This window comes from Panthera uncia, chromosome C2 (genome assembly GCF_023721935.1).
Source record: "Panthera uncia isolate 11264 chromosome C2, Puncia_PCG_1.0, whole genome shotgun sequence".
NCBI classification, from domain to species: Eukaryota; Metazoa; Chordata; class Mammalia; order Carnivora; family Felidae; genus Panthera; species Panthera uncia.
Window position 1 is genome coordinate 112,452,299 of NC_064810.1, and position 24,801 is coordinate 112,477,099.

The 24,801-nt window shown below is 38.1% G+C and overlaps 1 protein-coding gene and 1 long non-coding RNA gene across 6 annotated transcripts in view; one reads left to right on the top strand and one right to left on the bottom strand.

Moving 5' to 3' along the window:
* Window positions 1-24,801, top strand: part of LOC125921933 (ceruloplasmin) — a 69,063-nt gene that overhangs the window by 24,744 nt on the left and 19,518 nt on the right. For all 5 annotated transcript variants that reach the window (XR_007457538.1, XM_049629694.1, XM_049629695.1 and 2 more), the window contains exons 10-15: window positions 12,895-13,045; window positions 14,350-14,562; window positions 15,733-15,940; window positions 20,081-20,220; window positions 21,530-21,658; window positions 24,323-24,429. Coding sequence is in view for 4 of the 5 variants with exons in the window: in XM_049629694.1 (XP_049485651.1) it covers window positions 12,895-13,045; window positions 14,350-14,562; window positions 15,733-15,940; window positions 20,081-20,220; window positions 21,530-21,658; window positions 24,323-24,429 (948 nt within the window). In the remaining variant the exon portion in view is untranslated. The remainder of the gene's footprint in view (window positions 1-12,894; window positions 13,046-14,349; window positions 14,563-15,732; window positions 15,941-20,080; window positions 20,221-21,529; window positions 21,659-24,322; window positions 24,430-24,801) is intronic.
* LOC125921965 (uncharacterized) lies at window positions 1,972-15,733 on the bottom strand. Its single transcript, XR_007457547.1, has 2 exons — window positions 15,306-15,733; window positions 1,972-2,190 (listed from the first exon to the last, which is right to left on the bottom strand). It is a non-coding gene; the product is annotated as an uncharacterized LOC125921965 (long non-coding RNA).

The window sequence follows — 24,801 nt, forward strand, 5'->3', positions numbered from 1 at the left end:
TGCCTAGATTTTACTGATTGCATTCCTGTAGCATGTTTGTTTCTCTTTCTCTCAATTTCATATAAATCAGTGGCTAGGTCAACAGGCTTGATCAGATTCAGGTTAGATTTTTTTTTTCAATACAACTTCAAGTGTGGTACTGTGTACTTCCATCAGGGGGTATATAATATATAATTGTCTCTCAGTTGGGAATATTGTCAGCCACTGACAACCATTTCCTAGATTCATAAGCCAACAGGGGTTGCACAATAGTAAAATTCTATTTTACTATTCTATGGTGGGTGCCACCCACCCATCATTCTTCTTTATTTATTAGCCAGTATACCTCCATAAGTGGGAACTTCCCTTAATGGATTGTTTGGTTAGCCTGAGGTTCATATCATATAAGCAAGGAATGACCAATGTTTGATTCTTTCCCTTTATTTACAAGTTTTCAAAGTAATAGTTCTCCACTAGCATACTTCAAAGATTCTTCATAATTTCTTTTTTTTTTTTTAAATGTTTTTGATGCTTATTTATTTGAGAGAGAGAGAGAGAGAGAGAGAGCATGAGCAGGGGAGGGGCACAGAGAGAGGTAGACACAGAATCTGAAGCAGGCTCCAGGCCTGAGTGGTCAGCATAGAGACTGATGTAGGGCTAGAACTCATGAACCACGACATCATGACCTGAGCTGAAGTCAGACACTTAAACGACTGAGCCACCCCAGGTGCCCCTCTTTTCTTTTTGAGTACTATTGTGAACTCACATATTTAAGTATATTTGGTGTGTTTGAATTCATTGCCATTATCCCTACTGATGCCCAAAGTATCCTATTTTTTGCCCCTGAGGGGATTTGTTCAGGTTGACTCCTTGATTTTTACATGAACTTCATAGTCTTTGCAGCTTCCTTGATTTCTAGTATAAAAGGCTATTTAAGGTTCATATTGCACATTTTCTGAGCCAGACCTGGGATCAGCCATTTCTCCCAAAAAGCCCTAGTTCTTTGGGTAAGAAATTATTTTTTGAACCATAATCTGAAGACTTATGGGTGCTAATTTCCATTGGCCTAATCATTGTTTCTAAAGGCCTTTTCAATGGGCAGAACTGGGGGGAAAGTTTAAGATAAAATTCATCATGAGTTTATACTAATACTTTTTATTCAAATTCAGGTCTAAAGATTCTTTTTGTGTGTTTTTTTTTTTTCACTTAACCTTATTAATCTTACATGTGTATCTCCCTTTAGCTGCACCGAAAAATCTTAGTTCTCAATGATACCAAGATAAATATTCACTCAATTCTTCGCACAATATACCTACCACAGCCTCAGAATCACAGTTACAATACCAGAACCAACAATATAATTACTGAAAACAATTTAAGATTTGTTTGCTGCCCTTTTTTGTCCTTCGAATAGATCCCACTGGAAATATTCAGTCAAATGACAGAGTTAAAGTTGCTTGAAATAGTTCTTCTCTGCATAGTTTTGCCACCCACCAGATACACAGGTTTATTTAATTTATTTTACTTCTATTTCTTTTAGGAATTGTCTTTTAGGAATAATAATTACAATATTATTTTATAATTATGTAACATATTCACCTGGTTCCAACATCAGATCTACAAAAAGATGCATATTCAACAAAGTCTAGCCTATCCTTTCTCCCCTCTCATCTATTCCCTTACCTCTTATTTTTTGGCTTTATGGTTTTAGCTTTATGGTTTTTACCTTATGGTTAATAAACCATAATGGAAACCATTTGTTTTCCATTATTCTTTTGTCAGCTTGATCTTTTAGAACATTTTTTTCTTTTTTTTAAATTTATTTATTGTGTAATTTACATCCAAGTTAGTTAGCATATAGTGCAACAATGATTTCAGGACTAGATTCCTTAATTTCCCTTACCCATTTAGCCTATCCCACCTTCCACAACCCTTCCAGTAACGCTCTGTTCTCTGTTTTTAAGAGTCTTTTATGTTTTGTCCCCCTCCATGTTTTTATATTATTTTTGCTTGCCTTCCCTTGTGTTCATCTGTTCTGTGTCTTAAAGTCCTCATATGAGTGAAGTCATATGATATTTGTTTTTCTCTGACTAATTTTGCTTAGCATAATACCCGCTAGTTCTATCCACGTAGTTGCAAATGGCAAGATTTCATTCTTTTTGATTGCCGAGTAATACTCCACTGTATGTATGTATGTATCTATCTATCTATCTATCTATACAGACACATATATATACATATACATACATATACATTGATGGACATTTGGGCTCTTTCCATACTTTAGCTATTGTTGATAGTGCTGCTATAAACATTGGGGTGTGTGTGCCCTTTCAAAACAGCATACCTGTATCCCTTAGTTAAATACCTAGTAGTGCAATTGCTGGGTCGTAGGGTAGTTCTAGTTTTAATTTTTTGAGGAACATCCATACTGTTTTCCAGAGTGGCTGCCCCAGTTTTCATTCCCACCAGCAGGGCAAAAGAGATCCTCTTTCTCTGCATCCTCACCAACATCTGTTGTTGCCTGAGTTGTTAATATTAGCCGTTCTGACATTAGGTGTGAGGTGATATCTCATTGTGGTTTTGATTTGTATTTCCCTGATGAAGAGTGATGTTGAACATTTTTTCATGGGTCTGGTAGCCATCTGGATGTCTTCTTGGGAGAAGTGTCTATTCATATCCTTTGCCCATTTCTTCACTGGATTATTTGTTTTTGGGTGTTGAGTTTGAGAAGTTCTTTACAGATTTTAGATACTAACCTGTTTTCTGATATGTCATTTGCACATATCTTCTCCCATTCCGTCGGTTGCCTTTTAGTTTTGCTGATTGTTTCCTTTGCTGTGCAGAAGCTTTTTATTTTGATGAGGTCCCAGTAGTTCATTTTGCTTTTGTTTCCCTTGCCTCTGGAGACATGCTGAGTAAGAAGTTGCTGCAGCCGAGATCAGAGAGGTGTTTGCTTGCTTTGTCTTTGAGGATTTTGATGGCTTCCTGTCTTACCTTTAGGTCTTTCATCTATTTTGAGTTTATTTTTGTGTCTGGTGTAAGTGGTCCAGGTTTATTTTTCTACATGTCGTTGTCCAGTTTTCCCAAAACACCATTTGCTAAAGAGACTGTCTTTATTCCATTAGATATTCTTTCCTGCTTTGTCAAAGATTAGTTAGCCATATGTTTGTGGATCCTTTTCTGGGTTCTCTATGCTGTTCCATTGATCTGAGTGTCTGTTTTTGTGACATGTAGTTCTCCTTTTTAGTGGGGTCTTTGTCTGGTTTTGGAATCAAGGAAATGCTGGCTTCATAGAAAGAGTTTGGAAGTTTTCCTTCCATTTCTGTTTTTTGGAACAGCTTCAAAAGAATAGGTGTTAAGTCTTCTTTAAATGCTTGCTGGAGGGGCGCCTGGGTGGCTCGGTCGGTTAAGCGTCCGACTTCGGCTCAGGTCATGATCTCGCGGTCTGTGAGTTCTAGCCCCGCATCGGGCTCTGTGCTGACCGCTCAGAGCCTGGAGCCTGTTTCAGATTCTGTGTCTCCCTCTCTCTCTGCCCCTCCCCTGCTCATGCTCTGTCTCTCTCTGTCTCAAAAATAAATAAATGTTAAAAAAAATTTTTTTTTAAATAAATAAAAAAATAAATGCTTGCTGGAATTCCCCTGGAAAGCCATCTGGCCCTGGACTCTTGTTTTTTGTGAGATTTTTGATTACTAATTAAATTTCTTTCCTGGTTATGGGTTTGTTCAAATTTTCTATTTTTTCCTGTTTCAGTTTTGGAAGTTTATATGTTTCTAGGAATTTGTTCATTTATTCCAGATTGCCCATTTTATTGGCATATAATTGCTCATAATATTCTCTTATTATTGTATGTATTTCTACAGTGTTGGTTGTGATCTCTCCTCTCTCATTCTTGATTTTATTTATTTGGGTCCTTTCCTTTTTCTTTTTGATCAAACTGGGTAGGACTTTGTCAATTTTGTTAATTCTTTCAAATAACCAGCTCCTGATTTCATTGATCTGTTCTGTATTTTTGGTTTCAATAGCATTGATTTCGGCTCTAATCTTTATTATTTCTTGCCTTCTTCTGGTTTAGGGCTTTATTTTCTGTTCTTTTTCCAGCTCTTTAAGGTGTAAGGTTAGGTTGTATATCTGAGACCTTTCTTCCTTCTTTAGGAAGCCCTGGGTTGCTATATACTTCCCTCTTATGACCACCTTTGCTGCATCTCAGAGGTTTGGGCTGTGGTGTTATCATTTTCATTGGCTTCCATGTACTTTTTAGTTCCTCATTAACTTCTTGGTTAGCCCATTCATTCTTTAGTAGGATGTTCCTTAGTCTCCAACTATTTGTTACCTTTCCAAATTTTTTCTTGTGGTTGATTTCGAGTTTCATAGCATTGTGGTCTGAAAATATGCACAGTATGATCTTCATCTTTTTGTACCTGTTGAGGGCTGATTTGTGTCCCAGTATGTGATCTATTCTGGAGAATGTTCCATGTGCACTGGAGAAGAATGTGTATTCTGCTGCTTTAGGATGAAATGTTCCGAATATATCTGTTCAGTCCATCTGGTCCAGTGTGTCATTCAAAGCCATTGTTTCCTTGTTGATTTTCTGTTTAGATGGTCTGTTCAGTGTTGTACATGGGATGTTGAAGTCCCCTACTATTATGGTATTATTATCATATGGTATCAGTGAGTTTCTTCATGTTTGTGATTAATTGATGTATGTATTTGGGTGTGCCACATTTGGAGCATAAATGTTTACAATTGTTAGGTCTTCTTGGTGGATAGACCCCTTAACTATGATATAATGCCCTTCTTCATCTCTTGTTACAGTCTTTATTTTAAAGTCTAGATTGTCTGATAAAATATGGCTACTCCAGCTTTCTTTTTTCGACCATTAGCATGATAGATGGTTTTCCATCCCCTTATTTTCAATATGAAGGTGACTTTAGGTCTAAAATGGGTCTCTTGTAAACAGCATATAGATGGATCTTGTTTTCTTGTCCATTCTGTTACCCTATGTCTTTTGACTGGAGCATTTAGATCATTGACATTTAGAGTGAGTACTGAAGATATGAATTTATTGCCATTATGTTTCTTGTAGAGTTGGAGTTTCTGGTGGTGTTCTCTGGTCCTTTGTAGTCTTTGTTGCTTTTGGTCTTTTCAGGTTTTTTTGGGGGGGGGTTTGTTTTGTTTTGTTTTTGTTTTGTTTTGTCTTTTGTCCCCTCAGAGAGTCCCCCTTATAATTTCTTGCAGGGCTAGTTTAGTGGTCATGAACTCCTTTAAGTTTTATTTGTCTGGGAAACTTTTAATCTCTCCTTCTATTTGGAATGACAGCCTTGCTGGAGAAAGAATTCTTGGCTGCATATTTTTCTGGTTCAGTAGATTGAATATATTCTGCCATTCCTTTCTGCCCTGCCAAGTTTCCGTGGATAGTCCTGCTGCAAACCTGATCTGCCTTCCCTTGTAGGTTAAGGACTTTTTTTCCCTTGCTACTTTCATCATTCTTTCCATGCCTGAGTCTTTTGTGAATGTGACTATGATATGCCTGCTGATGGTCGTTTTTGTTGTATCTTAGGGAAGTCCTCTGTGCTTCCTGGATTTTGATGTCTTTGTCTTTCCCCAGGTTAGGAAAGTTTTCTGCTATGATTTGCTCACATGAAATTTCTACCCCTTTTTGTCTCTCTTCATCTTCTGGTACCCCTCTGATTCTGATGTTATTTCTTTTTAATGAGTCACTGAGTTCTCTAATTATTATTTTGTGCTCTTTTGCCTTAGTCTCCATCTTTTTTTCTGCCTCATTATTCTCCATAAGTTTGTCCCCTGTATCACTGATTCCCTGCCTGCTTCATCAGTTCTTGCCACTGTAGCATCCATTTGAGATTGCAGGTCAGTTATAGCATTTTTTATTTCATCCTGACTAGCTTTTACTTCTTTTATCTCTGCAGAAAGGGACTCTAATCTATTTTCAACCCCAGCTAGTATTCATATTATCATGATTCTAAATTCTGGTTCAGACATCTTTCTTGTATCTGTATTGGTTAAGTCCCTGGCTGTCATTTCTTCCTGTTGTTTATTTTGGGGTGAATTCCTTCATTTCCTCATTTTGAAGGAAGAAAATAAATTAATAAAGTTAAAAATACTAAAATTAAAAATTAAAAACAACGCAAATCAAATAAATTATGCTACATCCTATGTGTGTTTTGATCTGGTTGTTGAAAGAAGCTTGATAGATTAGAGGGAAAAAAGGAAAGAAGAAAAAAAGGAAAACATTTGAAAATTTGAAAAATGAATACAATAAAATAGAATAAAATGAAATGTTGAAAGTAAATTGAATTTTAAAAATTTACAAAAAGTAAAAAATATAGTAGAAAAAAATTAAACAAATTTTAATAACAATGGAAAATAAAAAAATTTTTCCTTCTGTATTCAAGAATAAGAAAAGAAAAGAAAAAGAAAAAAATTATTGAATAAAAGGACCAGTGAGCAGAATGAAATACAATTGAAATTACATCTGGGGGATGTAAATTACATTCTATGGGAACATAGAAGTCAAGCCAGGAAACACTTTATACTCTAAGCAGGTGGAGAGACTTGTGTTTGTCAAAAGAGCTGTTGGCCCAGTTGGGCGGGGTTTAGTGTAATGGCTCCATTTTCCACTAGATGGCGCTGCTTAGCCTACTGGGGTGGATTGTTGTGGTTAGTGTAGGCGTGTATACACATGCGCAGGAGCAGTGAAAATGGTGTCACCCATGTACCCAGTCTCTAGTATCAGAACTTTGTGCTCTCACTGACTTGCAGTCAAGCACCCCTCCTTTGTCTTCTGCTTCTTCCATCTACTCCCTGCGTCTACACTTATTTGTGACCAAGACGTTATGCTGCCAGGCAGCAACTCCCTCCTAAGTTTTATATCATTTGGGGCTGTCTTTTCCAACCCCTCACTTCTGAGGGACTGTGGCTTTGACCCACTCAGACCCTCTGGGGGAGGGTCTCACTGAGCGGTGGCTGGATGCCTGCCCACACCCAGGAATGTTCCCAAGACCTTGCTGCTGATGCTGCTGCTGATGCCTAGACTGCGTGTGGCTAGGTACCAGCCCACCCCAGAAAACGTTTCTGCAATCTTGTAGCAGCAGTATTTCAGATATTATGGAAAATCATAACACATATCTGGTGCCATGCTTCCTCCTTAACATCCTTGTTCCAACACCAGTGAATGTGGTTGTTCTTAGGGGTCCTCTGAGCCCTTTGCCTGTGAGGAGGTCACACAGTCTCTACCAAATGTCCTCCCAGCAACAGAACCACCCTCTCCCCCCCCCCCCCACCATGTGGCCTGAGGACCCCAAAGACCTCACTCTGCTTCTGGAGATTTGCCCTTCCCACCAGAGATCCACCAGGTATCAAGCTTCAGAGTTTCAGACTCTGTGCTCCCCTTGTGTATAGAGTCTTAATGGAATTTAAACCCTCTGCTATCTCCTTTCTCCCTTTTTAGTTCAGTCCCTGAAGATGTTTTCACATTTCCACTTTCTCTCAAGCTGCTTTTGGAGGGGGGGTGCTTTTCTTATATTCTCCCCCATCTGTCCTTTCTCTGCAAGCAAAAACAGCTCCCTGCCCTCTGCAGCTTCTTTCTCCCCCAGTTCACCTCTCTGCACTGCATACCTGCTGAGTTCTGTGGTTCTCGTTGTGCAGATTGTTGTGTTAATCCTCAAATCAGTTTTCTAGGTGTGCAGGATGGTTTAGTATTGATCTGGCTACATTTCAGGGGTGAGAGACGCAAAAAGAACATTCATGCTATTCTGCCATCTTGCTTTTAAAATCAATTTTTAGAACACTTTAAGGTTAATAGCAAAATTAAAAATAAAGTACAGAAGGGCATCTGGTTGGCTCAGTCAGTTGAGGGTCTTACTCTTGATTTTGGCACAGGTCGTGATCCCAGCCTACTTAAGATTTTCTCTTTCTCTCCCTCTGCCTCTCTTCCCTGCTCACACACACACACACACACACACACACACACACTCTCTCTCTCTCTCTCTCTCTCTCAAATAAAATAAAATAAAATAAAATAAAAAGTAATAATAGTGCAGGATTTCCCACATATTCCCTACCCATCCCCCACACCCTCCTCCAATACCAACATTTCCAACAGAGCGGTGCATGTGTTACAATTGATGAACCTACACTGACACATTGTTATCATCCAAAGTCCATAGTTTACTTTAGGGTTCACTCTTGGTGTTTACATTCCATGAGTGTAGACAAATGGATAATGACAAGTATCCACCATTACGATATCATGTAGACTATTTTCACTGCCCTAAAAACCATGTGTTCTACCTATTTATCCCTTAATGTCAATCCCAACCCCTGGTAACCACTGTTCTTTTTAATGTCTTTATAGTTTTACCTTTTTCCAGAATGTTATTTAGTTGGAATCATACAGTATATGGTTTTTCAGATTGACCTCTTTCACTTGGTAAAAGACATTTTAGTTTCCTCCAAGTCTTTTCATGGCTTAATAGCTCATTTCTTTTTAGTGCTAAATAATATTCCACTGTGTGGATGTACCACAGATTATTTATCCATTCACCTACTGAAGAACATCTTGGTTACTTCCAAGTTTTGGCAATTTTGCACAAAGATGCCATAAACACTCACGTGCAGGTTTTTGTGTAGACATAAGTTTTCAGCCCCTTTGGGTAAATATCAAAGAGCCTAATTGCTGGATCATATGGTAAAAGTGTATTTAGTTTTATAAGAGATCACAAAATGTCTTCCAAAATGGCTATCCCATTTTGTATTCCTGGTGGAAATGAATGGAAGTTCCTGTTGTTTCACATATTTGCCAGTATTTGGTGTTGCCAATGTTCCAGATTTTGGTCATTCTGATAGGTGTGTGGTGATATCCCATTGTTGTTTTAATTTGCATTTCCTTAATGATATGTGAAGTAGAGCATCTTTTCATATGCTTATTTTCCATCTGTGTATCTTCTTTGGTGAGGTGTCTGTTAAGGTGTTTTGCCTATTGGTTAATTGGGTTGTTTGTTTTCTTAATGTTGAAGTTTTAAAAGTTCCTTGATATTTTTCATAACAGTTCTTTGTCAGATGTGTCTTTTGCAAATATTATCTCCCAGTCTGTGGCTTGTTTTCTTGATTCTATTGAAATTATCTTCTATAGAGCATAAATTATAATTTTAATGAAGTCCAGTTTATCAATTATTTCTTTTATAGATTGTGCCTTTGGTGTTGTATCTAAAAAGTTACAACCAAGGTCATCTAGATTTTCTCTCATGCTATTGTCTAGGAGCTTTATGATTTTGCCTTTTATATTTAGGTCTGTGATCCATTTTGAGTTCATTTTTGTGAAGAGCATAAGATCTGTGTCTAGGTTTATTTTGTAGCATGTAGATGTCCAGTTGTTATATCACCATTTGTTCCAAAGACTATCTTTGTTTGTATTGCCTTTGCTCTTTTGTCAAAGATCAGTTGACTGTGAGTTTACTTCTAGTCTGATTTATTGTTCTATTCTTTTGCCAATTGCCACACTGTCTTTTTTTTAAATGTTTATTTATTTGTTTTGGGAGAGAGCGAGAGAGAGAGAGAGAGCGAGCATATGCAAGCCAGGGAGGGGAAGAGAGAGAAGGAGAGAGAAATCCCAAGCAAGATCTACACTGTCAGTGCATAGCATAAAGTGAGGCTCAACATGGGGCTTGATTTGAGGCTTGATCTCATGAACCATGAGATCATGACCTGAGCCAAAATCAAGAGTCAGACACTTAACCAACTGAACCACCCAGGTGCCCCAGTGCCACACTGTCTTGATTGCTATAGTATTGTAGACATTTTTGAAGCTGGACAATGTCAGTCTTTCAGTCTTATTCTTCAATATTGTGTTGGCTATTTTGGGTCTTTTGCCTCTCCATATAAACTTTAGAATCACTTTGTTGATACCTACAAATAATTTTCTGGTATTTTTATTGGAATTGCATTGACTCTATAGATCAAGTTGGGAAGAACTGGCAACTTGGCAGTGTTGAGTCTTCCTATCCATGAACATGGAATTTCTATTTAGGGTAATGTGATAGTGAACAGGAATCCGAGTTTAGATAAGGTGGATGTAATATTTGAGGTAGGAGATCTAAATTTCAAGGAGATAGACTTGCAAGGATCTGAGGGAAAGCAGAGGGAATAGCTAGGGTCAAAATATCAAATTTTATTAAAATTTTTTTTTAGATTTCTTTGAAATTATTATGTATCTTTTCTCCTTTGACCTATAAGCCTGACCAACTACATTAAAGATTTCCTAATATTGAACCAGTCTTGCATTTCTTGGGAGAAACATTATTGAGCACTGTGGTTTTTAAATTTTTTTTTCAGTATATTTCTGTAGTAAATTGGTAGTAGTTTATTTTCAATTTCTCTCCTAAATGATAAGTGACAATATTTTGCATTTTGTTTGCTTTTTTAGTTATTATATCATGTTTATACTATCTTAATTAAATAAATTGGGAATATTTCCATGTTTTTAGTATTTTGCAACTGTTTAAATAAATAGGAATTACCTGATCCTTAGATTTGAAAGAAATTTCCTGTAAAATTTTTTCGAGTATGTGACTTTTAAAAAGAAGTAGTTAGGATTTTCTTTTTTGTTTTTTTGTTTGTTTATGTTTTAATCACATTTTTATTTGACCCACGGATATTGGTCCATTCAGTTACCTTGTTCTAAATCAACTTATCACATTTATTGTACGTAATGATCTTCTTTCCTTCCCCCATATATATGGTTATAGTCCTTTCTCATTAGTAATGTGGTATATTTGGGTTGTCTCCCGATTTTTTTATTAGACTTGCCAGAGGTTTGTGTGTTTTATTAGTCTTTTCAAAGAATACATTTTTAGGTTTAACCATTTTAATTTGTGCTCTAATTTATTAAACAGTTCTGCTTTTGCCTTTATTAATTCCTATTTTCCCATTTTATTTCTCTAAAATTTTCAGATATTCATAAACATTTATTTTTATTTGGTTTTACTTAAAAAGCATTTCAGACTTTCAGTTTGCGTATTTATTTATATTCCATACATTATGCCTTGTTCTCATGGACATTGCTTACTAAATATTTAGTAATTCATTTTTTCTTCCTCTTTTATCTAAGAGTAATTTGGATCAAATATGATCTTTTTAATTTTGTTAACTTTTTGTCCTTTTATTAGTATTTTTTAGTTTTGTTTCATCATGACCAGAAAACATGACCTGTAAACTTCTCACTGAAGTTTTTTCTTTTTCTTTTTCTTTTTTTAATGTTTATTTATTTTTGAGAGACAGAGAGAGAGAAAGCACAAGCAGGAAAGGGGCAGAGACAGAGGGAGACACAGAATCTGAAGCAGGCTCCAGGCTCTTAGCTGTCAGCACATGAACCATGAGATCATGACCTGAGCTGAAGTCAGACACCTAACCAACTAAGCCCCCCAGGTGCCCCTGAAGTTTTTTCTGTAGATCAGAATTCAAGTGATCATAGAAGTCCTCATCTGGAATCCCTACATATCTGAGAATGTGTTTTTAATATTTTTTTAAATTTTGTTTTAGTAAGAAAGAGCAGGGGAGACACACACACAGAGAGAGAGAGAGAGAGAGAGAGAGAGAGAGAGAGAGAGAGAGAAATCTCAAGCAGACTCCATGCTCAGCATGGAGCCCAACGCAGAGCTAGATCCCAGGACCCTGGGATCATAATCCTATGCAAAATCAAGGATTGGTTGCTCAACCAAGACTCAAGAATGTATTTTTGTTGTTCTTTGCCAAATATAGAACTTTCATATCATAATCTTTTTCCCTCAAAAATATAAATGCTACTCCATCTTCTTCTGACATTTATTGTACTAGAGACGTCCAGTGTTTGTGATAACACTTTTAAAATGAATTACTGTAGAAATTGTCTATGCCTGAAATTCAAAAATTTTGCCAGAATATTTTAAAGCATAGATCTCTATAACTGCTTTTGCCTTGTTTTCAGTGAAGATTTTGAATCTGAATATTCTAGTCTTTTCTTTTTATGGTGGTAAACATTTCTACTATTGTTTATTATCGTTATGTTTTTCCCCTTTATAATGTCTCTCTTTCTGAAATCATTACTGTGTATACCTTTGAATCTTTTTGTTCTGATTCATGGGAGCTTTCTTAACATTATCTCCATCATTGATTCAGTTTTCTGTAGGATCTAACCTTCAGGTCTCTGCTTTAGTTGGATTTTAAAAATTTTATAATCATATTTTTTATCTGAAAAAAAAAACTATCTCAGAAAAAAGACATGTAATAATCTCTAAAGTTTCTCTTCTTTGAGGGAGTATCCTGTTTTCAGGGGCTTGTATGCTTTGATTTCTTAGACTAATTACCTTCTTCTTAACTATTGGAACATTTCATAGACCAGATAGCATTTCTGCTTGCTTATTTTTCACCAGGGATAAGGTGAAAGGAAGTGAGAATGTTTGTCCAGATGACTGAGATTGAATTCCTGTTCCAGCTCATTTGGCACTCTGTTTCTTCACTTCAGACGGTTCCTCCCTCTACCTGCTTCCCCTGCTCTGCCTTACAGAAATTCTTCAAGTTTTCATGTATGCGGATGGCACTTCCCTAATTTCTGGCACAGGCTCATATTCCCCCTATTTTAATAATTGTTTTTGGTGTGTTTACCTGGTATGGGCAGGAAGAGTCAGAACTCTTATGCGCCGAGAGAGGCTTACATCATGTTGAACCAAAAATCTGCATAGATGCTGATGAAAATTCTGGTGGTCAGCTGGAGTCTTTCATGAGCCCCATCTACAAAGAAGAATGGGAACTTCTTATCCTTCCTTGAGTGAATTTGTGTAGAAATAGTATTGTGTACATGCAAGTCTCTCTGCTTCGCTTATCCTATTTTCACTTCCTTGTTCTTGTTTTAATTTACAGAAAGGTGTAGACAAGGAGTTCTATTTATTTCCCACAGTGTTTGATGAGAATGAAAGTTTACTCCTAGATGATAATATTAGAATGTTTACAACTGCACCTCACCTGGTAGATAAGGAAGATGAAGACTTTCAGGAATCTAATAAGATGCATTGTAAGTATACATCATCCATCAATATTAAGTTATTTCAGTACTGCCCATGTAGTGCTTTTAATTAAACCAAAATGCTAATAGCTTTGCCCATTGGTTAATTTTAAATAAATGATTATATACAACTCTGAGGGTAATATTGATATTTAAGTTATCAGTCAGTTATTCCTCATTTTGCTTAATTTAGAATAATGAAACCTGCAAAATATATCAATTAGATGCATGGTTCTTAAAATGTAGCCCTTGGATCAGCAGCTTCAGCATCACCCACGGACGTGTTAGAAATGCAAATTCTTGGGCCCCAACTCCTACCTACTGACAGAGACTTTATGGGTGGGGCCAGCAATCTATTTAACAAACCCTCCCCATCATTATGATATTTGCTTAAACTTGAGAACTACTGGATTAGATGCTTTTCTCATCTGTGGCTTCATAATGACAGCCTCATTTTATTATTCAATATGAAGAAAGATACAACCTCTCTTGAAAATGAACTTTAATGATTCTTACCAATGACTATAAATTAGAATTCCCTGGGAGTTTTTCAAAATTGTTAAAACCATCTTTTTAATGCTCAGGGCAACCTCCAGAAATTTTTATTTAATTGAAACCTAGCATCACATTTTCTTTTTAGCTCCCAGTGTAATTCTAGAGGTTTAGATAGTGAGTTAATTATTCAGAATGCCCACACTGCTAACGGACTACATGTGAAAATCACTGTAGTCAGAAGAAACAAATGTAAAGTTGCGTTACAAACTGATACTGGTGGTTTTTTTTTTTTTTTTTTTGAGTCAGTACTATCTATACTCATTAAGATATTCCTTTTGAGTTTGCAATTTTACATTTTGGAGGAGTTGAGAGTATCATCTATTAGTAATAGCAGTGAGAGAAAACCTCCTGCATTTACTCTCCCCTGTTATTCAAGATGAATCAGAGACTTTTCCATCCTAGAGCAGCAACCACATTCTCAGTCTACCGTGCCCAGGAACGGCTGTAATTATTCATACATTTGAGAGCTCACACATATGACTCTTGAGAGGACTAAGAAGTAGTTAGTGGGGAAGAGCAGTGCAAAACTTCAAGGACTCTGTGTTCAGCTCTTCTCCTTCCAGCCAGGGACTACTCAGGGAGTGCTGCATCTAACAAGAAGTCTCAGAGATACTCCAGACACATAAAGAGGTGGGCAGGCATGAATGGGTCTTTCAAAAATTAAATAAACAGAGTTGGCTCTGGAAAATCTGGGAGATCACCGTGTAGTGGGACATCAGATAAACCACTTTCCAAATATTATTTCCCAAATTTTACAGCCATGAATGGATTCATGTATGGGAATCAGCCTGGTCTCAGTATGTGCAAAGAAAAGTCAGTCGTGTGGTACTTATTCAGCGCTGGAAATGAGGCTGATGTACACGGGATTTACTTTACAGGAAACACATATCTGTCAAAAGGAGAAAGAAGAGACACAGGAAACCTCTTCCCTCAAACAAGTCTTACACTCTTCATGCAGCCTGATGCTCAAGGTGAATTTCTTTAAAGTCAAAACAAGTCTCTATGGAATCGATTCATGTCAGTCATTTTGGTTTTCAACCCTATGTTGGGTGATGAACTCATTCCTTCTCTAAACCTCCCAAGTTCCCTTCCTTCCCTTGAAGAGTATATCTGGGCCACTATTAGCTAAGTATGGGCCAGACAGGTCCATTTCCTGCTTGTTGAGGGTGGGGGTGTGACAAATGAAGAGTAGATTGTGGTTTCTCCCACTTCCACACAGTAGAATCCTCGAGATGTCTCTTTTTAAGTTATGATCCTTTTAAAGATGGCTGAAAAATCAGACTAAAAAGGGAATGACTTCCATAACAGCTCTGCAGTTAAACTTTTTGTCATCTCTCTGTAGCCTACATGTCGTGTTGGCTTGTTGGTTGTTTGCAGTTGAGTGTCCTGTACTAGAACTATAGCCATGCGAATTCAGAGATACCTGCACGTCTGGTTATGAATGAGCAAAACAAACAAAAACAAAAAGAAAGCACTTTAACCAAAATGTGAAACACACTAACTTGCTTCAGGCTTTATTTTGTTCATTATATGCCATTATAACATAAGACAAGTCCAATGTCACCTCTTTCTTTATTCATTAGACAAGTATAAATACAACAATGAAGAAAAGATGTAAAAGTGTCCTTGTGAAGTGGAAATTCTAATTCAGGGAGACAGACAACAAGCGATTTTATATGTGTGTGTATGTGTGTGTGTATACACACACATACACACACACACATATATACACATATACATACACACACACACACACATATATACACACATATGTATATAAAACTAAGTGGTTTGAGCAAATAGGGCAGAAAAAGGGGCTGACTGATGGGGGAAGGTGAGTAAACATTTTCTGACAATTAAAGGGAAGCTTGAATGAATTGAGAAGATGGACTATGTGGATAATTGGGGGAGGAGTGTACAAAGTACACTTTGTACAAGTACAAAGGCCCTGAGGCAGGCACATACTTGACTTCTTCTAAGAATAGCAAAGAGGCCTCTGTGACTAGAGCAGAGTGAGTGGTAGGTGATGTGATCATCTAACTGAGGCCACATTGAGGACTTTGGCGTTGATTCTGGGTGAGCTGAGGAGCCATAGAGGTGCTGAACAAAGGAGTGACATGCTCTCTTATATACCATTTCAGGGATATTTGACGTTGAGTGCTTAACAACCGATCACTATACAGGAGGCATGAAGCAAAAATACACTGTGAACACATGCAGGCAACAGGCTGAGCAACCATGGTCCTCCCAGGGACGGCGGACCTACTACATCGCGGCAGTGGAGGTGGAGTGGGATTATTCCCCAAGCAGGGAGTGGGAAAAGGAGCTGCATCACTTACAAGAACAAAAGTAATTCTCCAGATTTTGATTCCTAAGTTTTTCTTTTTTTTAGTTTTCTCTTTCAGAGAATTAAGAATTACACTCAATTGTAGAAAAACAAATAGTTGCATTAAATAACAACAGAGCAGTAACCAAATGCTTCCCCTGATCCTTTCCTCATTAATTTCTGTTCTTGCAATTTTATCACAGGAAAATCTCTACCTTATTTGATTCTTTATAGTCATTCATCTCACTTTCTTTTCTGTTGGATTGTCTTTTTATATTCATGTGCCCATATCTTGCTATTGACTTTTAAACTTAAACAAAAATCAATGCCTAAATTCAAAGCTAAAATATTATTTTCCTTATCAGCCATTTGCTGCGTATCTTATCTTTCCTTCAAAGATTTCCTTATCACTCTAGTAATCAGTTATTTTACATTCTTTAAAAGATTTTTTTTACATTCATTTATTTTTGAGAGACAGAGCATAAGTGGGGGGAGGGGGCAGAGAGAGAATGAGACAGAATCTGAAGCAGGCTCCAGGCTCTGAGCTGGAGCACAGAGCCCAATGTGGGCTCGAACTCACAAACCATGGAGATTATGACCTAAGCCGAAGTCAGATGCTTAACTGACTGAACCACCTAGGTGCCCCAGTTATTTTACATTCTTAAAACTATTTTAAGAATATTTTAAATTCTTGAGGGCAGTATAGTAGACATGATCTCTGTCCTCCAAGAATTTATAGGGAAAATATGGTTCAAAACCGCCAATAACATGTACATGATGGATGTAAAAAGTATGTTCATTGTGAATAAATGTAAGTAAATGATCATTATTAGAGCTTCAGAAACTACATTTAAAACAGTATCACCTGACACTTCTTTTAGACTTTTCTAACCACTTTTCCCTCTATCACCTCATACGCCGTGTACTAACCTTTCCTGGAAAGGATTTGAGAGATCGGGACGGGCATGTGTTCAGATCTGGGGTGTACAAAATGACTGGTAGCCTATAGCTAAGCAAAGGTTAGCTGGTTAGTTTGACTGCAGTGTAAAGTAGTAAAAGGTTATTTCAAGTGATGGTGAAATAGTCAAAAGGCTGAAGGAGCCATGAAGAGTCAATGAAAACGTTAGATAAAGGGAGTGGCTGGGAACACTGGGCCACTTCAGTTCTTATAAACCAGACAAAAGTAATGAGAGAACACTTCACTGATGAAATATGGGTGCAGAATTTTAGAACTGTAGAGAAACCTTAGATATCATCTCATCTCATACCTCATTTTAGGGATGAGGAAACTGAGGCTGCAACAGGCAATAACTAGCTGGAGGTCATTATCTAATGGAAGAGTCAAGGCCAGCACTCAGATGGCTCCACTCCCTTTTTACCACCCCTATCTATTTCTTTTTTTTTTAATTAATTAATCTTTTATTTTTTAATTTACATCTAAGTTAGTTAGCATATAGTGCAACAATGATTTCAGGAGTAGATTCCAGTTTTTTTAATTAATTAATCTTTTATTTTTTAATTTACATCTAAGTTAGTGCAACAATGATTTCAGGAGTAGATTCCAGTGATTCAACCCCTATGTATAACACCCAGTGCTGATTCCAACAAGTGTCTTCCTTAATGCCCCTTACCCATTTAGGCCATCCCTCCTCCCACAACCCCTCCAGCAACCCTCTGTTCTCTATATTTAAGAGTCTCTTATGTTTTTCCCCCTCCCTCTTTTTATATTATATATATTGCTTCCCTTCCCTTATGTTTATCTGTTTGGTATCTTAAATTCCTCATATGAGTGAATTCATATGATATTTGTCTTTCTCTGACTAATTTCACTTAGCATAATACCCTCCAGTTACCATCCACGTGGTTGCAAATGGCAAGATTTCATTCTTTTTGATCACTGAGTAATACTCCATTGTATATGCATACCACCTCCTCTTTATCCATTCATCCATCGATGGCATTTGGGCTCTTTCCATACTTTGGCTATTGTTAATAGTGCTGCTATAAACATTGGGGTGCATGTGCCCCTTCAGAACAGCATACCTGTATCCCTTGGGTAAATTACCTAGTAGTGCAATTGCTTGGTTGCAGGGTAGTTCTATTTTTAATTGTTTGAGGGGCATCCATACTGTTTTCCAGAGTAGCTGCCCCAGTTTTCATTCCCACCAGCAGGGCAAAAGAGATCCTCTTTCTCTGCATCCTTGCCAACATCTGTTGTTGCCTGAGTTGTTAACGTTAGCCATTCTGACAGGTGTGAGGTGATACCTCATTGTGGTTTTGATTTGTATTTCCCTGATGAAAAGTGATGTTGAACATTTTCTCATGGGTCTGGTAGCCATCTGTATGTCTTTTTTGGAGAAGTGTCTATTCCTGTCTTTTGCCCATTTCTTCGCTGGATTATTTTTTTTGGGTGTTGAGTTTGAGAAGTTTATAGATCTTGGATACTATCCTGTTTTCTGATATGTCATTTGCACATATCTTCTCCTATTCCGTCGGTTACCTTTTAGTTTTTCTGACTGTTTCCTTTGCTGTGCAGAAGTTTTTATTTTGATGAGGTCCCAATAGTGCATTTTTGCTTTGGCTTCCCTTGCCTTGGGAGACATGTTGAGTAAGAAGTTGCTGCAGCCAAGGTCAAAGAAGTTTTTGCCTGCTTTCTCCTCTAGGAATTTGATGGCTTCCTGTCTTACATTTAGGTCTTTCATCCATTTTGAGTTTATTTTTGTGTCTGGTGTAAGAAAGTGGTCCAGGTTTATTTTTCTGCATGTCACTGTCCATTTGCTAAAGAGATTGTCTTTATTCCATTGGATATCCCTTCCTGCTTTGTCAAAGATTAGTTGGCCATATGTTTGTGGGTCCATTTCTGGGTTCTCTATTCTGTTCCATTGATCTGAGTGTCTGTTTTTGTGCCAGTACCATACTGTCTTGATTACAGCTTTGTAATACATCTTGAAGCCAGGAGTGTGATTTCTCCACTTTGGTTTTCTTTTTCAGGATTGCTTTGGCTATTCAGGTTCTTTTCTGGTTCCATACAAATTTTAAGATTGTTTGTTCTAGCTCTGTGAAGAATGCTGGTGTTATTTTGATAGGGATTGCATTGAATATGTAGATTGCTTTGGGGAGTATTGACATTTTAACAATATTTGTTCTTCCAATCCAGGAGCATGGATTATCTTTCTTTTTTTGTGTGTCTTCTTAAATTTCTTTCATAAGCTTTCTATAGTTTACAGTGTATAGATTTTTCACTTCTCCGCTTATGTTTATTCCTAGGTATTTTATGTTTGTTGGCGCAATTATAAATGGGATTGATTCCTTGATTTCTCTTTCTGTTGCTTCATTATTGGTATACAGGAATGCAACTGATTGCTGTGCATTGATTTTATATCCTGTGACTTTGCTGAATTCATGGATCAGTTCTAGCAGTTTTTTGGTGGAATCTTTTGGGTTTTCCGTATATAGTATCATGTTATCTGCGAAGAATGAATGTTTGACTTCCTCCTGGACGATTTAGATGCCTTTTATTCCTATGTGTTGTCTGACTGCTGAGACTAAGACTTACAATAGTATGTTGAATAACAGTGGCGAGAGTGGACATCCCTGTCTTGTTCCTGACCTTAGGGGGAAAGCTCTCAGTTTTTCCCCATTAAGGAGATATTAGTGTTGGGTCATTCATATATGGCTTTTATGATCTCAAGGTATGACCCTTCTATCCCTACTTTCTTGAGGGTTTTTATCAAGAAAGGATGCTGTATTTTGTCAAATGCTTTCTCTGCATCTATTGAGAGGATCACGTGGTTCTTGTGCTTTCTTTTATTGATCTGATGTATCACGTTGATTGTTTTATGGATATTGAACCAGCCCTGAATCCCAGGTATAAATCCTATTTGGTCATGGTGAATAAGTTTGTTTAATGTAGCGTTGGATCTGGTTGGCTAGTAACTTGTTGAGGATTTTTGCATCCATGTTCATCAGGGAAATTTGTCTGTAGTTCTCCTTTATAGTGCACCCCTATGTATTTCTAGATTATTCTTTATTGCTGGAATGTGAGAGTGATATTAAAAATTAGCATAATTACTTAAATAAAAACTATATTCAAGATTTAAAACTCAACTTCTACTTCCATTAAGACAGATACTAACCTCAGATGTGTGTGTGTTTTGTTTAAGTGTTTCAAATGCATTTTTAGATAAGGAAGAATTTTACATAGGCTCGAAGTACAAGAAAGTTGTGTATCGGCAATACACCGACAGCACATTCAGAGTTCCAGTGGAAAGAAAGGCTAACGAAGAACACCTGGGAATTCTAGGTACTCTAATCATCAGGGGTGGGGTAACGATGTGGTGCTATGTACATTAAAATACATGTCCCTGGGTTTAATTTCCCAGTTCATAGATCAAAGGTATTCAAATGAAAGTAAAATTTATGCAATAAAAACAAGGAGCCTATACGCACTAAAGAATATGGCATAATAAAAATATTGCTTGTTTCTCTCATGAACAATTTATTATTAGACATTGAGAAAAGAAAATTTCTCCCTCTTATTCCACCCCTCATCCCACTCCCAAGTCATCGCTATTTGCTTTAAAATTGCCATGTAAGTGAGTAACGCCAAGAAAAAGAAATGTAGATGTAGACCAGGAAATATAGGAAAAAGTGTTACCGTGCACAAGGCATGGGAAAAGTTGCCTTCCATTTTTCAGGAACCATTTTAAATTTTTTTAAAAATCTTTATATATTTCTGAGAAAGAGACAGAGTGAGAGCAGGGGAGGAACAGAGAGAGAGGGAGATGCAGAATCCAAAGCAGGTGCCAGGATCCAAGCTGTCAGCACAGAGCTCAATGTGGGGCTTGAACCCACGAACCATGAGATCATGACGTGAGCTGAAGTCAGACGCTTAACCGACTGAGCCACCCAGGCGCCCCTCAGGAACCATTTTAAAAGAGAATGTCGAAGAGTTTGACCAACACTGCTCTTGGGAAGTTTCTTGAAAATCATCAAGGGCAGGGGACATCACTCCCAACCCCACTCTATGTCCATACTAACAGAGTACCCTGGGATTTGATTACCCTTAGCCCCTGGAATAAGACACCCAAGGGGAATGGCATTGTTGCTGGGTCACAGAAATTCTCTAAGCAGCAGACAAGCTAAGATTGGCTAGAGAGGGGGTGGAAATTGGAGGGGTAGACCCACTCACCCTTCTAAATGCAGTACTGCCATCAATTCACACTCAGGAAGTTCTGGAAGCCCAACTGCTGAGAAATGAGAGCAAGTGCTGCACAATGACTTCTGGCCAGGGTAGGGTCACAGCTGGCTCACCAGGGTTAGGCCACTGTCCTGCAGGGGACTTTCAGGCCAAAACCTCCAGTAGGACTCTTGATGAGAGATGCATCCCTGGTTTCCATCTGTAGTGGCAATCATTACTAGTGTTTTTATTCTGAATCCTCTGAGGCCAGATATAAACCTAACAGTAAAGTATGAAGCCACAGTGGAGGGGGTGGGGGACACAGACTCTGGCCTTCATGCTAAGAAAGCTACCTGGTCTTTGCTTCTATTACTGAGTTAGAACCTCCAATCTGACAAGCATATAAACCACTCTTCTTTTTTGCTCTTTCCAGGTCCACAACTTCATGCAAATGTTGGAGACAAAGTTGTAATTATCTTTAAAAACATGGCCACAAGGCCTTACTCAATACATGCCCATGGGGTGAAAACAGAGAATTCTATAGTTACTCCAACTTTACCAGGTACTCATTGGGGGGGGGGTGTTGCATTTCATGCATTTTAGTAGACCTTACAGGCTTTCCACAAATGACTGTTATCAGAGAGGTATTCCTTCCAAATGAGTGTCTTGAGAAAGTGAAGGAGGTGGTTAAGAGAGCATACAGAGATGCGTATCTGTGTGTATGTCTCCATGCACATGAGAGGAGAGGGGAGGGGAGATGAGGGGAGGGAAGAGAGGAGGGGAGGAGTGAAAGAAGGGAGGGAGGGAGGAAGGAGGGAGGGAAGGAGAGAAGAAGAGAAAGATCCACAGGAGAAATGTGAGGAAAAGATCTGAGGATACTGGGCATCTACAAATACTCAAGGCTGAGTCAGCAGAAATGATCCCTCCACGCCAAGACAGCATTTACTACACTTGTGTGTGGTTGAATGCTTCCGTGCCTTGTATCTGAAGGCAGGATCCTAAGGGCAGAGACTGCCATGTGACATTTTAAAGCCTTCAGTTCTAGCCCCATATCTGGCATGTACTAGGAACTCAATAACTTTAACACAGTGTAAAAGCCAGAACAGATGAAATACATGTGTGTTTTTACTTTAATTAAAAACTATATTTTTCTTCTATTAGTTGTAAAGTTGGCTTTCTTGGAAAGTGCCATTTCTTAGTAATCTAACAGTTCCCAAATATGTCAAATGAGTGAGAAAAAAAATGAGTGAGAAAAAATAAATTACTCTATGAAGTTGCTCAGGTCAGTTTAGGGGAATGGAGATAAAAAGCCCTTCCCTGTGAGTGTCACATTCTTCCAAAAGAAATAAACAATAAAATGTATACATAATACCAAGCTGTGAAAAGTGCTAAAGATTACAGCGGATGAGAGAGAGTAACAAGGGTGCTATTTTAGGTAGGGTGGTCAGGAAGTCCCCTCTTTGAGGAAGCGCCAGTGGTGAAGATACCTAAATGGTAAGTAATGAGCCACAGGGACTTATAGGGGAAGAGCACCCCAGGTTGTGAGATGGTAAAGGGCTTGGTTTGTCTGAGAAACAGCAAGGAGGCCAGAGGCCAGAGCAGAGCAAACGGGGGGACAGAATGTGACATGATGAGATCCAGGGAGGGCAGGGGCCAGATGCAGTAGGAAGAAGGGGAACCTCAGAGGCCAAGGTTAGGACCTTAGATTTTATACTATTAACCATGTGAAGATTTGAGTCAGAGAATGATGATCTGATGAACACTTTGTAAAGGCCTCTTGTGGCTGAAGTGTAGGTAAGTGACTACAGAGGAAAAGGGTGGAATCAAGGAGCAATTAGAGGGCTATTGCCATAATCTGGGTTAAAAAAATAATAATAATAAGGCTTGAACCAGGGTGGAAGCAGCTGAAGTGGTGAGTTGTCATATTCGGCTCTATTTTAAAGGTGGTGCTAACAGCCCCTGCTGAAAGATTGGGCATTAGGGCAGGTTAGGGAAGGAGGAATCAAGGACTGTACCAAGGTTTTGGGCATCTACCATGAGTGGCAGAGCAGGTTGGGGAATGGAGAAGAGGAGGAAATATTATTTTGGGGCTTATGAGAATAAGAGCATAGATGAAGAGACAATATGTTCAGGTGGTGAATGTATGCCATATTGTCAGTGAAATGTTCTGCTTAGAAAAAGGGTGAGGAGGTAGGGGCAGGTAGGATGCAGGACTTGAGGAAGACGGAAAGAGTCTGCTGCATCCCTTGAGACCACCCCTCCTGTCCCGCTTGATTCCCTAGAAAAGGCTTGTCAGACTCTGGCTAACTAAAGTCTGCCAGCATGAATATGTAATGGTGAGGTCTGTATAAATGGAGTGGACAGTGGGTGGCCACAGCTGAAAGTCAGGGTCTGGTGAGCAGTGGGACAGCAATCCCTGAGGTGACTAGAAGCCGACATCAGGCTGGAAAAGAGCCCAGTGCAAATGGAAGAAGGTAAAGGCCTTGGCAACAGGAAGGGTAGAGTAACTGGCTATCTCCAAACTGTCAAGGTCCAAGGTGTGGTGGTGTCCTGTATGTGACAGAGCCGTGACAGAGCAGCGTATTGTACGACAGAATGAGACAGACCAGAGACGAGGTCACGAAATCTAATGGCTCCTCACCAGAAACTGTGGAATTGCCAGGGATGATAGTGAAAAAGGAGAAAAGGAAGGCCATGGTGAAGCCAAGGGAATTACTCAGGGCAGTCCAGATACAAACACAGAGACGTCTTGGGGAAGGGTCTTACACTGCGGGAGATCACTTGAGAGTTGAAAATGGTGTTTTACAGAAACATAGTTCAAGCTAAAAAAAAGATCTGTTCCAAAGTTCCCCCAAATTGTGATATTGGTATTGCCACCTCCTGGCTTGGCGGTACATGTGTGTCATGGCTAGTTAATTCATAATTGACAAAGAAAGTCTAAAAGTCTTTCTATGTCAGTAAGTCTATGTAAGTCTATGTCTTACAGTTTGTCTTTAAACTAAATTCCTGAAAATAATTGAGTGCCATTGCTTTTTAAAACTACTTACCTTGACATTTCTAGTTTCTAGGTCACTCGTTTTCAAGACTTTATATATATATATATATATATATATATATATATATATATATATATATACACACACATATATATATATGTATATATGTATATGTATGTATATATATGTATAACAAAAAAACCAGATACATTAACATTTGATTAATTTAGGTGAAACTCACACGTACATATGGAAAATCCCAGAAAGATCTGGAGCTGGAACAGAGGATTCTGCTTGTATTCCATGGGCTTACTATTCAACGGTGGATCAAGTTAAGGTAAAATTTAGATCCTCTGTGTTAGATCCCAAATAGACACACAGTTGAAGGAAGATGAGATTACAGTTTTCCTATGACCCAATTCCATCTTAAAGTCCCAGGAAAGTAAGTAAGCTGCTCTACAATTTACTTTGGTTTCATTTTTTGGTTTGTTTCTTTTTAAGGATACAGTTATAGCTGTATCAACACTATGACTGCTGGTTATGGGTAATGCAGAATCAAATACTAATCAATACAGTATTTTATTTTCCTTTTGATATAAGAACACATTAAGCTCAAAGAACTGAGGTACGTGATTTCAGAGCTCTATTACTGCCTGGTAATAAAAATGTTGGTCTCAGGAGTCATTCCAGCACAATTAAGGCTATGTGA